The sequence below is a fragment of the Phyllopteryx taeniolatus genome, chromosome 1 (genome assembly GCF_024500385.1).
Source record: "Phyllopteryx taeniolatus isolate TA_2022b chromosome 1, UOR_Ptae_1.2, whole genome shotgun sequence".
Taxonomy (NCBI): domain Eukaryota; kingdom Metazoa; phylum Chordata; class Actinopteri; order Syngnathiformes; family Syngnathidae; genus Phyllopteryx; species Phyllopteryx taeniolatus.
Genome location: NC_084502.1, coordinates 9,710,335 through 9,726,331, shown reverse-complemented (window position 1 = coordinate 9,726,331; position 15,997 = coordinate 9,710,335). Strand labels below are relative to the sequence as shown.

General features: G+C 39.7%; 1 protein-coding gene across 5 annotated transcripts in view; it reads left to right on the top strand.

Annotated features, from left to right (window-relative positions):
* Window positions 1-15,997, top strand: part of nphp4 (nephronophthisis 4) — a 174,769-nt gene that overhangs the window by 28,640 nt on the left and 130,132 nt on the right. For all 5 annotated transcript variants that reach the window (XR_009787986.1, XM_061769312.1, XM_061769313.1 and 2 more), the window contains exons 4-6: window positions 4,593-4,753; window positions 4,962-5,026; window positions 12,524-12,673. Coding sequence is in view for 4 of the 5 variants with exons in the window: in XM_061769312.1 (XP_061625296.1) it covers window positions 4,593-4,753; window positions 4,962-5,026; window positions 12,524-12,673 (376 nt within the window). In the remaining variant the exon portion in view is untranslated. The remainder of the gene's footprint in view (window positions 1-4,592; window positions 4,754-4,961; window positions 5,027-12,523; window positions 12,674-15,997) is intronic.

Below are 15,997 nucleotides of genomic sequence, written 5' to 3'. Positions count from 1 at the left end.
TCCGTGCAACTACAGTATGTCATCCCGCCAAATCCAGTGACAGCCAAATAATTTCAAACTGAGAGGATGTGTAATGTAACCTGCTGATTTTGTGGCAATAAAATTTCTTTCACTCTCTATTTGTTGGTAATGCCTGCCAAAACTAGTATGAACGCCATACGGCCGAGAATCCTCTCGAGTGAACATCCGTGCATATTTTCATAGAACCTTTTATCTTTTAAGAGCAAAATCTCAGGGCATAGTCATGTGGAAGTCAACAGTGAAGTGGGAGTTTGCAGATACTGTGGGTACGGAAAGTATTCAGACCCCCTTAAATTTTTCACTCTTTGTCATATTACAGCCATTTGCTAAAATCATTTAAGTAAATGTTTTTCCTCATTAATATACACAGAGCACCCCATATTGACAGAAGAAAAACAGAATTGTTTAAATTTTTGCAGATTTATTAGAAAAGAAAAACTGAAATATCACACAGCCATAAGTCTTCAAACCCTTTGCTGTGACACTCGTATATTTAACTCGGGTGCTGTCCATTTCTTCAGATCATCCTTGAGATGGTTCTACACCTTCATTGGAGTCCAGCTGTCTTTGATTATACTGATTGGACTTGATTAGGAAAGCCACACACCTGTCTAAATAAGACCTTACAGCTCACAGTGCATGTCACAGCAAATGAGAATCATGAGGTCAAAGGAACTGCCTGAAGAGCTCAGAGACAGAATTGACCAAGGTAGAACTTTTTGGCCTTAATTCTAAGCGGTATGTGTGGAGAAAACCAGGCACTGCTCATTACCTGTCCAATACAGTCCCAACAGTGAAGCATGGTGGTGGCAGCATCATGCTGTGGGGTGTTTTTCAGCTGGAGGGACAGGACGACTGGTTGCAATCGAAGGAAAGATGAATGCGGCCAAGTACAGGGATATCCTGTACGAAAACCTTCTCCAGAATGCTCAGGACCTCAGACTGGGCCGAAGGTTCACCTTCCAACAAGACAATGACCCTAAGCACCCAGCTAAAATAACAAAGGAGGTAGCTTCAGAACAACTCCGTGACTGTTCTAGAATGGACCAGCCAAAGCCCTGACTTAAACCCAATTGAGCATCTCTGGAGAGACCTTAAAATGGCTGTCCACCAACACTCACCATCCAACCTGACAGAACTGGAGAAGATCTGCAAGGAGGAATGGCAAAAGATCCCCAAATCCAGGTGTGAAAAATGTATTGCATCATTCCCAAAAAGACTCATGGCTGTATTAGCTCAGAAGGGTGCTTCTACTAAATACTGAGCAAAGGGTCTGAATACTTATTGGTATGTGATATATCAGTTTTTCTTTTTCATAAATCTGCAAAAATTTCAACAATTAAATTTTCTTTCTGTCAATATGGGGTGTAGTGTGTACATTAATGAGGAAAAAAATGAACTTAAATGATTTTAGCAAATGGCTGCAATATGACAAAGAGTGAAGGATTTAATGGGGTCTGAATACTTTCCGTACCCACTGTATACTGTATTATAAGCTTACATAATGCATCAAAGCTGAATTGTGAACTAACTGTCAGTGCTGCCCAAGGGCTGCCATCCATCCGAGCACAAACAACTTGACTTTGGTTGACTTTTGAAGAATGTTTTTTTTTTCTGAACAATTTGTTTACATTTCAAATTGCACAACCTCATAGGCTCAGCTTGAGAGATTTTACTGTGATTTATTTTTCCTCTTTCACATTTATAACTATTCAAAAATGGTCTGTTTCTACAGCATTTTGTCCTGTTAAATCCAAACTGAGCAAGTGCTCCACGGGGCCTCTTTCCCCTCCTCCCGTTTCTGTTTTCTTTCTCTTTGCCAGAAATTTGAAGAGAATCAATGTGGGGACGTATCAAAGCAGTGAGAAAGATAAAAAAAAAAAAAATTGCACATTTTCATCTTCATTTTTTTTAGGAACAATGTCCACATCTGGATTACCCTCAGTCTCTGGACTCTGGTCCTTTGACTGCAATTTTCCACTTTGTGAAATGGGGATGGCAGTGTAATTTGTAAAGGTTCAAGAGAAGTTCAGTCATGATGTGGCTTCATTTTGAGAGAGGAAATTGCTTGGAATTCCGTCAATATTGACTGACAGACATCGTGTTGGGGGGGCGACCTGCACCGTATGATAATTGTCTGAATGTTTTTTCGTAACGCTTCTGTTTGTTTCTTATGTCCGGCAGGAAATCGTTGCATGTTTAATCATTCACTGATGAATCAATAAATAAAAAGTAAGAAAAAAATAATACACCACAACACCATTACTAATGATTCAGTCAATATTTCGTGCAGCTCCTTTAATCCCAGAGTTTATATATTTTCTTTGGTGATTATTTGAAAATTAGTTCATATGATTGATTTAAAAAAAAAAAAGAGATAATTATAAACAATTTCAAAACTTTTTTCACCAATAATGTGACCTGTAAACTTTACAACTCAATTGAAAAAAATATTTACAATATTACAATACAATATTTTAGAGATAAGTCAAAATAAACATTTATGATAACGTAGTTGCACAAGTGTGCACACCCTCTTATGTGGGGATGTGGCTGTGTTTAGAATTCACCACTCATGTTTAAACTCATCAAATGTGAGTCAGCACACTGCCACCATTTTAAGCGCCTCTGATTAAGCTCAAATGAAGTTTAGCTGTTCTGGTAGGCTTTTCCTGGCATTTTTGTAGTCACATTTTACAGCACAAGCCATGGTAAGAAAATAATTTCCACAGCATTAGAGGGATCGCATTCTTCAAAGGTATCAGTCCGAACAAGGGCACAAAAGAATTTCCAAGGCATGAAATGTATCATGAAACACTGTGAAGACAGTTATCAGGAATTGGAGAAAGTGGAACAACAGTGACATTATCAAGAACCGGGAGTCTCTCGAAAATTCATGAAAAGAGAAGAAAACTAGTTAGGGTGTCTGCCAAGAGTCCGACAGCAGAGAAGGAGCTGCTGAAATTTCTGGCAAGTACTGGTTATTTAGTACACATGACAACAATCTCCTGTCTTCTTTATATGTCTGCGCTACCAAATCAGGTGGCATGACGGAAGCTTTATCTTCCAAAGAAAAGCATTCATTTTACAAAAAACACTTGAAATCTCCCAAGAGCATGTGAGAAAATGTTTTATAGTCCACCGAAACAAAATGTTCATGTTTTGGCCATCACTCCAAAAGGTATGTTTGGAACAAACACAACAGTCCTCATCACCAAAAGAAGACCATACCTGCAGTGAAGCATGGTGTTGTCAGCATCATAAACGGGGGCTGTTTTTCTTCAGCTGGAGCTGGGGACTAGTAAGTGTTAGCAGAGTCGTCTATTTGTGAAATGGGGATGAGAGGCGCTTATTTGTTTCAAGTGGACAACATTCCGATTAATGGAGGCAAGTAGCACTATTTGAGATAATACGGTGAGTTGACAAACAAATGGATGACCTGGACGGCCTGGACTTCTTCGATGGTGTCAGCCAACCAGTGTTTGTTTCAAAATGCCTCCGTTGTATTCGCTATTTGTAACAAGTTGTTTAACCCAATGTTTCAATGATTTGCAAGGACCAAAGTGGCAATACCGTAGATGTTTCTTAATTAATGCCATATGAATTGCTGGTGTTTACCACATCTTGCCCAAAGTCCACTGGGATAGGCTGTAGCTCACCCGTGACCCTTGTGGGGGTAAGCTGTATGGGAAATGGATGGATGGTTTCTTAATTAAAATTTATACAACAGCTCAGTGGTGACTTATAGTTGGGTTTAAAGGTCCGCTAAGATGTATTGCATTATGAAAAGTCAATCTTGTTTATAGTTTTGAAGAATACAACTGGGGCAATATCAGAAGGATAATGTGTGAATCTCACATTCGAGCCTCTCTGTATGTAAATGAGTGCGAGTCTGTGCTGTAGGTTAGTCTATTATTTTCAATTTGAATGGCAAAGCGGAGTGTGGAAACAATTACCACCACAATTGCCTGGCTCAGACTACAAAGAGTCCCACCAAAAGGCTTAAGTGTCCTCTTCTGAATGCACGTGAAAATAGCCAGGTTAAAACTTGCAACTCTATTCAGCAGAGGGCCTCATCCTCGTGAATGTGAAATGTGTGATGTCAAATCCTCCACAGTCAGGTTATCCTGTCCATCTTGGATGTTTGACTACTATCACTTCATGCAGTTATTCCATTCAGTACGCTCACTCAGAAGGTCCGTTTGTTTGAACGAGTCATTTGCGAAAGACAACACTACTCGAGCCCCGTCAACCCATGCGCTCCCCCCTAAGAAAGAAAATGCAAAATACTTGATTATGTACAGTAAATGTGTTGTGACAAACAATTTGGTGCACATTTAATATTTTCAGTGCGCATGCACGCCTACGCATCACTTGTGTGCACCTCTGTCTATATGGATCTTACAGATCCACCATACTGCATGGGCAAGCAGCTGAACAGGACAGGTTAAAAAAAAAAAAAAAAAAAAAAAAGGATGTTTGTCCTTGAAATTCTGTGTCGCTTGATGAAGTCATTTTATATTCTGGGCAAGTCTCCCTTTTTCTGAAAACAACATTCTCCTCTCCTCCAGATCCTGTACTTCCATACATCTCTGCGGTTACCCAGCACCGTGTTGGTGTTAGAGCTGGTGGCATTGTCAACGAGGTCAGACAGTTCACAACAGGCCCTGGGGCAAGGCTTCACAGTTTTGGATCTTTTTCCCAACAAGATGGAACCTCAAGGGGACAGACGGTGATGAGCCTATCTTAGCTTTTCATAGCAAACAGAGATTTTGTTTGTCAACAGCTGATAGTATGGAATGGACTATGGCATTTTCAGGACACTACTGGTTAGTGTCCTGCAAAATCCATAGTGTTTGTACTTAAATCTTTGCTATACAATGTCATACAAACAATGCCAAATATACCAAATCATCATATGTTTTACTTTCAACCTGTAGACTGAATCTACTTCATGGGTCACCGAGAGTTCTTCTACACCCACTGCTCAAGGACGTTGTTGACTGTAAGAACCTTTATATTTATATATATATTATATTATTATTATATTTTACAATAAATCTCTAGCTTTGCATGTTCCTTTAACTGGCATTTTTTTAATGTGACCGAAGTAATGCAGAGATACTAAGATGCTAACTATGCTGCCTTGGCTAGCCTGGTTAAACTCACCGTTTATGTTTAGGTTTGCAATCAAGGGTTTGGAGAATCTGTCTGTGAATGTTCTGAACTCCTGATTTTGTGTGAAAACAAAATTTTCACAAAAAGGAAGAGAGAGAAAAATCTTAATTTACACCCTGAACTGGTCGCCAATCGCAGGACACGTGCTACCAAACCATCGTTGTGTCGTTCTTATTGTGACTGCAGTGCAAACGAGTTGAGACAACAGCGCCTGTGCTAGTTGCAACCAAGCATTGGACTCAAATCTGCCTTAACAATCAAATAACATATTGTAATCCTCAAGAACCACTGAATCCGTTTTCATGCTCTTCCAAAAACAAAATACTGATAAATGCTTTTTAAAACTTAATGGTTAAGCTAATTCAATTGGAGCAAGCACACTCATTTAAAAGGTTATGTTGTCATTGTAATCTAATGTAAATGTTACTTGGGTTAAGCATTTGAGTACAAATCCAGTGGAGGTTTCCCCTTAATCTCTTAGTTATTTAAAGACAGTATCATAAAAGTCAAACTATAAATTACAAAACACTGTAGTCCTTTGCAGTATGAATAACAATGTGCTCAGTGAGAGCACAGGGTTCCTGTCTTGGCTATCATGTCCCATGAATATTAGAAAGGCTTCTTTCAAACTGACTCTTACATGAGTTGAATTATTAACAACACGGCTCGTTGTTTTGTCAAACGTTGCTCTTCTGTTTCAAGTGGCACACTGCTTGCTTGCCACTCTTGGTGTTTTAGCCCTTTTATGGCCATAGCCCTTTTTCTTTCCCCTGAGTTCTATCTCCAGCAGTATGACGGGGGGACACTGTGTCTTGATGTGAAACCTTTTGATAGGGGAATTTATTGGATTGAGGTAAGAACTGTAAAAATAAGTCATTTGTGCTGCTGGATGAGAGACGTATGTTTTCTTTCAGTGGTCAGTCATGTCCTGTGTTAAAGATTTATGATGAAAAAATAACCCCCCTTCCCCTTTTATTCACTTTGCCCGACTTTGCAGCTTCAAACTGCTGCATTTTCAGCACGTTTGTCAACCATGTATGTTGCTCGAAACTAGTCAAAATTAGAAACAATATAGTGTTCATGAAGTTGCATTTAATTTTCTTCTAAATTTCCAAGAGAACATAATACAATCGGACGAAAAAGTGTGTGAACCCTTTGGAATTTGTAAAATTTTGGCATAAATTGGTTGTCAAATGTAGCCTGCTCTTCATCTAAATCACAAGAATAAACAGTCTGCTTACTCTAATACTACACAAAGAATTATGTTTACACATTCAATTTCAAATACCACGTTAACATTCACTGGACAGGGAGGACAAAGTAAGTGAGCCTCAAGGCTACGGATTCTCCAAGAGCCAATCAGAGTCAGGTGTGAGGCAACATGGAGTCCAATCAATGAGACAAGTTGGTAGGCGTCAATCATTGCCAACTGTGGGCCTGTGAAGCACTTTAAGACTCTCTTGTGATTAAGGGCTATACACATAAACCTGAGTTAACTTGACTTGTGGCTGAAAGCTACTCTGGTCACTAGAAACCACACACCAGTTTAGAATTGTCTCTTGTTGCAAAGTCCTGTGATTAGGAATTGTTGACTTGTATGAAGCTGGAAAAAAGGTTACAAAAGTGTCTCTAAAAGTCTTGCTCATCAGTCCTATAAATGGAGAAAGTTCAGCACTGTTGCTTCTCTTCCAAGAAGTGGCTGTCCTGTTAAGATGACTGCAAGAGTACAGAGTAGCGGAGTATGCGCGATAAGGTAAAAAAAAGAACCCTATCAGCTGAAGACTTACAGAAATCGCTGGCACATGCCAACAACATGTTGGAAAAACGTCCACCATACTAAAAGTTTAAACAAGAATGGAGTTCATGGGAGAACACCATGGAGGAAGCCTGACTGTCTAAAAAGAATTGCTGCACTTTTGAAGTTTACTAAAGAGCATTTGGATATTCCACAGCACTACTGGCGAAATATTCTTAGACAAATGAAACCAAAGTTGAATTGTTTTGGAGGAACACACAACGCCATGTGTGGAGGAAAAATGGTACAGCACACCAACATCAAAACCTTAGCAGTTGTGCTCACATGTATACCAGCAATGTGTCCACAGAGAATAGCATTCTCCGTGGAAACATGTAGCAGAACCAGATAGAACATTGATTTATGAATATGTTCTTCCTATAAGCTGAATTTCAATCTAGTCCTGTGATTGCTCAATAATTTTTTTGGGAAAAATACATAGGCACAAAGGCAATGGGCATTCACGATCCAATCTCGGTAACGTGAGCTGCAATGCATTTGAACCTTGTGATGACTAAGCCATTTTCCGCTGGGATTTTAAAATCATGCGCGATTCCATTCACTCTGCACATCTTACTCAACTCTCTGTGGCAAGGATTTCTTGTACTGTGATTGGCTGGCTTTTCAGCACCACTGGGCAAAATCGACATCAATCATTATAGGTTTGGTCCGTAGCATGTCAGCAAATAGGGAAAAATGTTGATCAGTTTTCCGAAGTAAAAGCAGATGTTTGCAAATGTCTTATTTTGATTGAACAATAATAATCATAATAATTGAATAATCAGTATGCTTTCATGGATGACTACAGAAATTCAAAAATATTTGCTGTTGAGAGACTGAAATTCTGAGGATTCTGAGTTTAATGAGGTCTCTAAACAATTATTCGATTATCAAAATAGTTGTTAATTAGTGATCGATTAGTTGTCGATTAATCTATTAAATGTTATGCCTCAAATGCTCCATTTAATTACATTACATTTTATTATATTGTATTATATTTTAGGGCCTAACATTGAATAGACTGAATTTAGCTTCATTGGCCAAAGCACATCTTTTGAAACAAAGCTGTAACACAAAAGTAATGTGGAGGTACACAATTCAGAGACAGTAATCTAATCGAACTAATTAATTTCTCACAATACAGTAGTACATTAATTCAAATTTTGGAAGTAGCCTGCCCAACACGTCGAATGTACTCATAGAGTAATTGTAGCTTAGCACAAGTCATGGAATTACATCAGTCTAACATTTTCTTACTTGACAGTGAAATCCTATTTGTAGTCCAGTCTGTTGCTTTCTTCTTTCCCACTCAACTTTGTCCCAAAAACCACTGCTACTATTTGTCTGATGTTGAGCCATTTTTATTTTTTTTTGTACCTCGGATCTCTTTCGTTTTCACATCCCGTGCCAATCTGCTGCTCAGATGACTCTGTGGGATCAAATACTGCTCACTACAGCTGTAAGGAGTCTTTTTTTGGGCTAGTTTTCTAATCTATGCATACAGCATCAGACAGGTACTCGAGGATGATGCATAATGGATAACAAGAAATAAATGATGAAAAAGTTGTTGGCAACTGGGCACCAGCTGTGCCAAGAAAGTTCTATTTGATACCTACTGCTCTCATTTTCTCTCCTTTCAGTTACTTCTGTATTTCATGCTAGGGAGCGTATTTTAACTGAAAGCAGCTTTCACCACTTGGTTGTTTGTGAAGCTGAAATGAAGCTGTGTTGTAACCTAAGAGAATTATCTAAGGAGTTTTCCTTTTTTTTTGCTTTAGGCATTTTTGTAGCAACTGAGCTGTTGGAGACAGTGAAAAATGGTGGCTCGAGAGGAGCGCTCATAGATATGTTGTATTCCACCACCTTTTTGCTTAGTTAGTCTTTAAAATATATTCAGATTCAACTTGAAATACAGTTCCATTGTATGTATAAAAAAAAACAACGAATATTGTGGATCCCTGGTGCAGTAGTAGTAGTATTGTTATATATATATATATATATATATATATATATTTTTTTTTTAAATCATCCCACCGGCCGGCACATAGATATGGATGGGCATAGATAGATGTCTCCATGCGAGACTGTGTGCACAGCATTTAAAGCCGCTTTAATTGGACAGGATTGAAGTTGGCTGTGATCACGCCCACAGCAGCGCCCTCATGTCCCTCTTTTAAATGCTCTGGGGTGCGCTGTCCACGAAATTACCAACACCGGGTCTAACCCACCTCCATGCAGAGTTATGCAATGTGTAGCGCCGGATTTACACAAGTCACAAAAATAGAGCCTTAACTGGTGCATATGGAACTTACGGTACATCCAAATAATTTATTGTGTTGTTATAAATGTTGTCTTGTGTTGTTAAATACTCCTCCAACATCATTACTGTATTACTAAAGTAGGCGAATTGACATTTGTACATGTGTAAATTTGAGTGGTAAAATATTGAATTACAATTAAAAAAACAAAAAAAACAAATGGACAATGTATGGAACATCTATTGGCATACGATTGGATTTATATGCAGGTATGCACGCTTTGTACCAGGACATTTTGATGAGGAATTATGGTTTGAGCCGATAAGAGCAAATGCAACTTGTCCAACCCCAATTCCAATGAAGTTGGGACGTTGTGTTAAACATAAATAAAAAGAGAATACAATGATCTGCAAATCAAGCTCAACCTATATTTAATTGAATACACTACAAAGACAAGATATTTAATGTTCAAAGTGATAATCATAATGCAAATAATCATTAACTTAGAATTTTATGGCTGCAACACATTCCAAACAAGCTGGGACAGGTGGCAAAAAAGACAGAAAGTTGAGGAATGCTCATCAAACACCATCCAGAATCTGGAGAAATCACTACATGTAAGTGGCAAGGCCAAAAACCAACATTGAATGCCTGTGACCTTCGATCCCTCAGGCGGCACTGCATCAAAAACCGACATCAATGTAGGTTCACCTCTTTGTGAACAAGTGCATGAGAAAATAGTCGAACGGTTTAAGGACAATGTTCCTCAACGTACAATTGCAAGGAATTTTGGGATTTCATCATCTACGGTCCATAATATCATCTAAAGGTTCAGAGAATCTGGAGAAATCACTGCATGGAAGCGCCAAGGCCGAAAACCAACATTGAATGGCCGTGACCTTCGATCCCTCAGGCGGCACTGCATCAAAAACCGACAGCAATGTGTAAAGGCTATCACCACATGGGATCAGGAACACTTCAGAAAACCAATGTCAGTAAATACAGTTCCGGCGCTACATCCGTGAGTGCAACTTGAAACTCTACTATGCAAAGCAAAAACCATTTATCAACAACACCCAGAAACGCTGCCGGCTTCTCTGGGCCCGAGCTCATCTAAGATGGACTGATGCAAAGTGGAAAACTGTTCTGTGGTCTGACGAGTCCGCATTTCAAAGTGTTTTTGGAAATTGTGGACGTCGTGTCTTCCGGGCCAAAGAGGAAAAGAACCATCCGTCCGGATAATAATTCCTCATCAAAATGTCCTGGTACAAATGGAGGCGTTAGCTAGGCGGAAGTTCCTATGAAAAGGGAAACCGTTAAAGATAGTGTAAGGAAGCACTTTTCACAGATGAACAGAAAGATCTGTACGTTATGCAACCTTCATTGACTGTGCGTCATGCAATGCAATTGAAAAGGTAGGCACTCTGTATCTTTGGTTTTTTTTCTTTCTTTATTAGACTGACAAAAATGAGAAAGTACTTGCTGGTGATTGCGTGAGCGAGGCAATAAAAAATATGATCAAAGGAAATGTGCAGCAAATTGGCCAACAGAGCAATTAATCTTTCAACGTGACATCCCACTTTCAGATATTTTTTTTTCCCTTTCTGAACAGAAAAAGAAACGTTTCCCTGGATCAGTTTGTTGTGCCATCATCAACCAAAGGAACGCCACATTAGCAAGAAGAATAAGAAGGCAAGGTTCAAGACTGAAAATACCTGGGTGAAAGTTTTATGGATAGATGATACAATGATTAAACTTAACCGAAATGGTGGAAAGCATAATTCTTTGAGAAAGAATGTCTTCTCAGTTGTATATCGGATGCAGATGTAAATGCCTGTAAATAAAGCCTAAAATGTTGATCTCTTGTCTCTCCTGCATTTGATGTCAAATGCAATGTTTTCTTAAAAAGATGAATAAATTGGTTTCAAACTTCCAATACTTTTGGATGTAGTAAAGACTAAATGGTGGGACAGATAAAAAAACAAACAAAACACAAAACCAATTTCCACAAACGTCTACAGGGGTGGTGCATAGGCCAAGGAAGAACCCCTTACATTAGTGTTCCCCAACCTTCTTTGCACCGCGGACCGGTTAGGAGTAGGCATTTTTCTCACGGACCGGCTGTGGTGGTGTCCATACATACATACACACACACACACACATACAACACACACACACACATATATATGTATATATATATATATATATATATATATATTATAGACTGAAAACATAGGTTTGCTACACAAAGACACACACACGCTTGCCTCGCTTCTGCTTTCTCCTGGCGCGTCCACTGTGGGCGCGATGCATGAGTGGGGGTCGGAGTTGTTGTAGGCAGCCAGACCAGACTGCAGTTCCGTAGCTCCACAATGAGAGTCGACTTTTAACTCTGTAAAAGTAGTTCCGCCTGTGTCGAGCAGAAACCTACGACTGTATCTGTATCAGAGCGGACTTGGAGCGTGAGAGTTAACTGTTGCGATTAACCCGTATTTTAAGTGGGACTCCTGATATAGTGTTCTTTAGTTTGCAAACTTTTGAAACATTGAAAAGAACAAATCTTTTCAGTTAACGCAATGAGCTGAATTAGTTTAGGAAATGATTTTGTTCTTTGAGCTCTGCCGCCGTTAGCCAGCCCGCTCGGACCGCAAACAGAAGCGTTCGAGCCGGCTGGGACCGGAAACGGAAGCGTTTTGTGCAGTCAATTGAGACATGCAGCTCTTCCGGCGGAGAAGATCCGGTCAATTTTCAAAATAAAACATTGACACGTGAATTGCAATACAACAGAAATTATATAAATTGGTCATTCTTTCTCTGTGGCCCGGTAACAAATGCTTCACGGCCCGGTACCGGTCCGCGGACTGGTGGTTGGGGACCACTGACTTACATTTTGCGTGGCTCTGGCTAAAGGTTGCAGATACAGTAATATATTTTCACCCTTGGAGTCACCACGGCATCAATGTAACTGCGCCCCCACTGAACCCAAATAGCACCTGCCGTCTGTTTATCAACCTCCATGAACCAGGAAGTAGGCCTCTAACTAACAAGCAGATGGACAAACAAACTCAAATGTGATTCTTACTTTTGTTAACGGTTCAATCTTGACATAAGTCTGGTTTCTGAATGAACACAACAATATTTTGGGGTGCCTTAGACGTTTGCACAGTACTATATGTGACTAATTTGTAGTCCGCACAGATGTTTGCTTGTATCTTTTGAAAGTATTTGAACATACACTAGTTAACGTGTATCCAAATTGTTGTGTTTGCAGACAGTGCTCATCTGAAAGCTATTGATGAAGCACATGTGGAATGTGTGCTAAAAGGTCACCCCGCACTGACTCCCATGATGCACCTCCTTCCAGAGAATGTGCTTGTGTCCAGCAATGAGAACATTCCTGGGCTTGCTACTTCTCCAACAGGTAAAATCTCCTCCTTTAAGCGATCACGTGGGTCCTGATTCTTCCTGAGTCTATATTTAATGCATATTGGTATGCATTTTAAACTAACACAAAAAAAGATATTTGAAAAGGCAGAACCTTTTTTCGATTGAGTGTTTAAGTATATCAAAATAAAACCGCAAGAAAATTCTAAAACCCAATGATGTGTTCACTATTGCAACACTGGAACTTGGAAACTGCCCTTGATATTAACAACATAATTAACAAATAAATGTGTTGATTTACATCCATTTTCTGTACCGCTTATCCTCACTAGGGTCGCGGCCATGCTGAAGCTATCGTTGGGCGAGAGGCAGGGGTACATCTTGAACTGGTCGCCAGCCAATCGCAGGGCACATATAAACAAACAACCATTCCCACTCACATTCACACCTGTAGGCAATTTAGAGTCTTCAATCAACCTACCATGCATGTTTTGGGGATGTGGGAGGAAACCGGAGTGTCCGGAAAAAACACACGCAGGCACGGAGAGAACATGCAAACTCCACACAGGCGGGGCCCTCATTTGAACCCCTCCCTGTCCTCAGAACTGTGATCCAGATGTGCGAACCAGTCGGCCATCGTGCCACCTGTAGATTTACATATTCATGGTAATAAATAGGAAATTTGACAAATTTCAGGTTAACGTGAATCTGAAATGTACAAACATAGTTGAAATGAAACTATTTGTTTTATTTTGTTCACATTTTGTAATCAAAGACATTGAAGCTTAAATAAATGGTTAGATTTCATGCATGCAATTGTTACATGCAATTCATCCATCCATCCATTTGACACACCACAGAGAAGGGTATTGTTAACTACCCTGCCACATTTATATGTTTAAAACAATTGCCAAGCATGTAAAATGAGGCTTCAAAATCATGACAAATTCAGCCTTTTTTCCTGCGCTCTAATTCTGCGGAAGCTGAATGCGCTGAAACTACGCGCTGCTAAACTGTCAAACCAAAACCACACATCGTTCTTGTACACATCCCTACATGTCGCAAAAATATACCCACTTAAAGCATCCGGTGGCAGGACTATATCCCACTGGGTCGTCGTGAGGCTTTGAACAATCAAAAATGCACTCCTTTAGTCACCTTTTTCCTTTCTTTGTGGGAATCTGTGTCTTCCATGACAATTGCCCCATGTTTTTGTGGTTCAGTAAGATATTACACAGTACAGTATATTGTATGCCTAACCTCAGAACCTGATAGTGTCGCAGTTTCTTAGTTTCGTTATTGAGTTTCAAAGAGGCGCCTGTGAATTGGCAACCTGCTCCAACAGCTCTGCTTTCTCATAATTTGGACTTTTGCATCATGTAAACCTGTTTTGTGTCATGTTAACCCATTTTGGACTATATTCTGTGATATGACCTTGACATTGTTTTGGCGCTTGTTGTGTGCGTATTCACCGGCAGAATGTTTACAGCAGCTTTGTTACTTTCTTCCCTATTTTACTCTTTCCACTCTTTTTGTGTCATTCTAGTCCATTTGCATTATTGCAGTGTTTTGGCTGTGTTATTTTATTGAGCGGATAATATCGGTGTTATTGTCTATGTCACTACAACCGTTTGCAGCTTTCCTCCAGAATGCAGTCGGCCGGCCAGCTAACGTCCACTTGGCAAACATGCATTCCCAAAGGAGATATGGAGAGAGAAGAGAGCCGGCGATTAAGTAAAGTGAAGTGAAAAACAAGGACTAAATAGGAGAATTGAACCATTACTAGCCAATGGGCGGACCATTGGCTGTTAGAAATGTGCAGTTGTTTGTCTACTAATTTTTTTTGGATGGTCCACTTCAGTCGCTTTCAGCCACGTTGCTCAGTGTGTGGTGGGCCTAAGTAACTTGTAATTGCAGTGGTTAACCACTGTTGGAAATGAAAGTGCTCAAGTTTTTCTACAATGGGGTAGGGGTGACTCATGCCAGACACCCAAGTGCTTCACTGGGTGCTGTTTTAGCCATGGCCCAAAAATCAGGAGAACGGTTTAGTTACTCTAATAGATTGCATGCGTTGTTGGAAACAATTCTATAAATGGCTGCAATATTCTCACCCCCCACAACATTTGGCTGAACCAACATGTCTAGTGTCAACACACGCTGCAAAGCTGGCAAATAAAGCTGTGCAGAAAATGCTTTATTTTGGGCAAACGCACAATTACTGACCAGAAAGTCAAATTTTGCCTTAATTTTACAGCAGTTACAATAGTTTGATAACATGTGAGAAGAAAAAAAGCAGTTTCAAGTAACTTTAGTTTTTACTGTTTGTATGAAGACCAATTTAAATGCAAGAGAACAGGTGACAAAAAAGACCAGAAGCTAGTGTTGTGTACATTTTTCACAGTTTGTACCTCCAGCCTCTTTGGGAACTTTTTTTCAATCAGAACTTGAAAATGTCTAAATTGCTCAGGAAGTGAGTTACGCAGAGGGAATGTGATGAAGTCTGTCACTGCAGAGCTGCAATCATTGGGAGTTTGTGGAAGGTATGGTAACAGGCTAATCCTCGTCATGTTCTGGCTATGTGAGCAGTGGAGACCTAAGCTGCCTTTTAAGACCCCGGTGGCTTGATATTCACACCTCTTTCAAAACACTTGCAACTCTCCGCTCTCGAGACAACAGCCGCAATCAAATGCTCAATGGTTACGTTTACTGCTCCTGAAGAGATTAAAATCACAGTCTTGATCTGTTGTGTCTGAGAGGTGTGATTGTGCACTGTTTCTCTTTAGCCAAATGAGAACCATCACTCATTTCTGTGTTTGTATTGCAGTCGCAGACATTTGACAGCGTGGCGCAATGCAATGGGGCAGCCATTCAGAAGTAGTGGCAACTCTTAGACAAAACAATATTTTTAGTTCCATAATACCTTGAATGCCCCAAAATTTATACAGAGGAGTTTGACCAAAATTTGGGTGAAAAATATAACCTAACATTATAACAATTTTCTGATTTGAAGTATTATCATACAGTGGGTACGGAAAGTAATCAGACCCCCTTAAATCTTTCACTCTTTGTTATATTGCAACCATTTGCTAAAAATCATCTAAGTTCATTTTTTACCTCATTAATGTACACACAGCACCCGATATTGACAGAAAAAAACTGAATTGTTTAGGTTTTTGCAGATTTATTAAAAAAGAAAAACTGATCTATCACATAGCCATAAGTATTCAGACCCTTTGCTGAGTATTTAGTAGAAGCACCCTTTTGAGCTAATACAGCCATGAGTCTTTTTGGGAATGATGCAATAAGTTTTTCACACCTGGATTTGGGGATCCTCTGCCATTCCTCCTTGCAGATCCTCTCC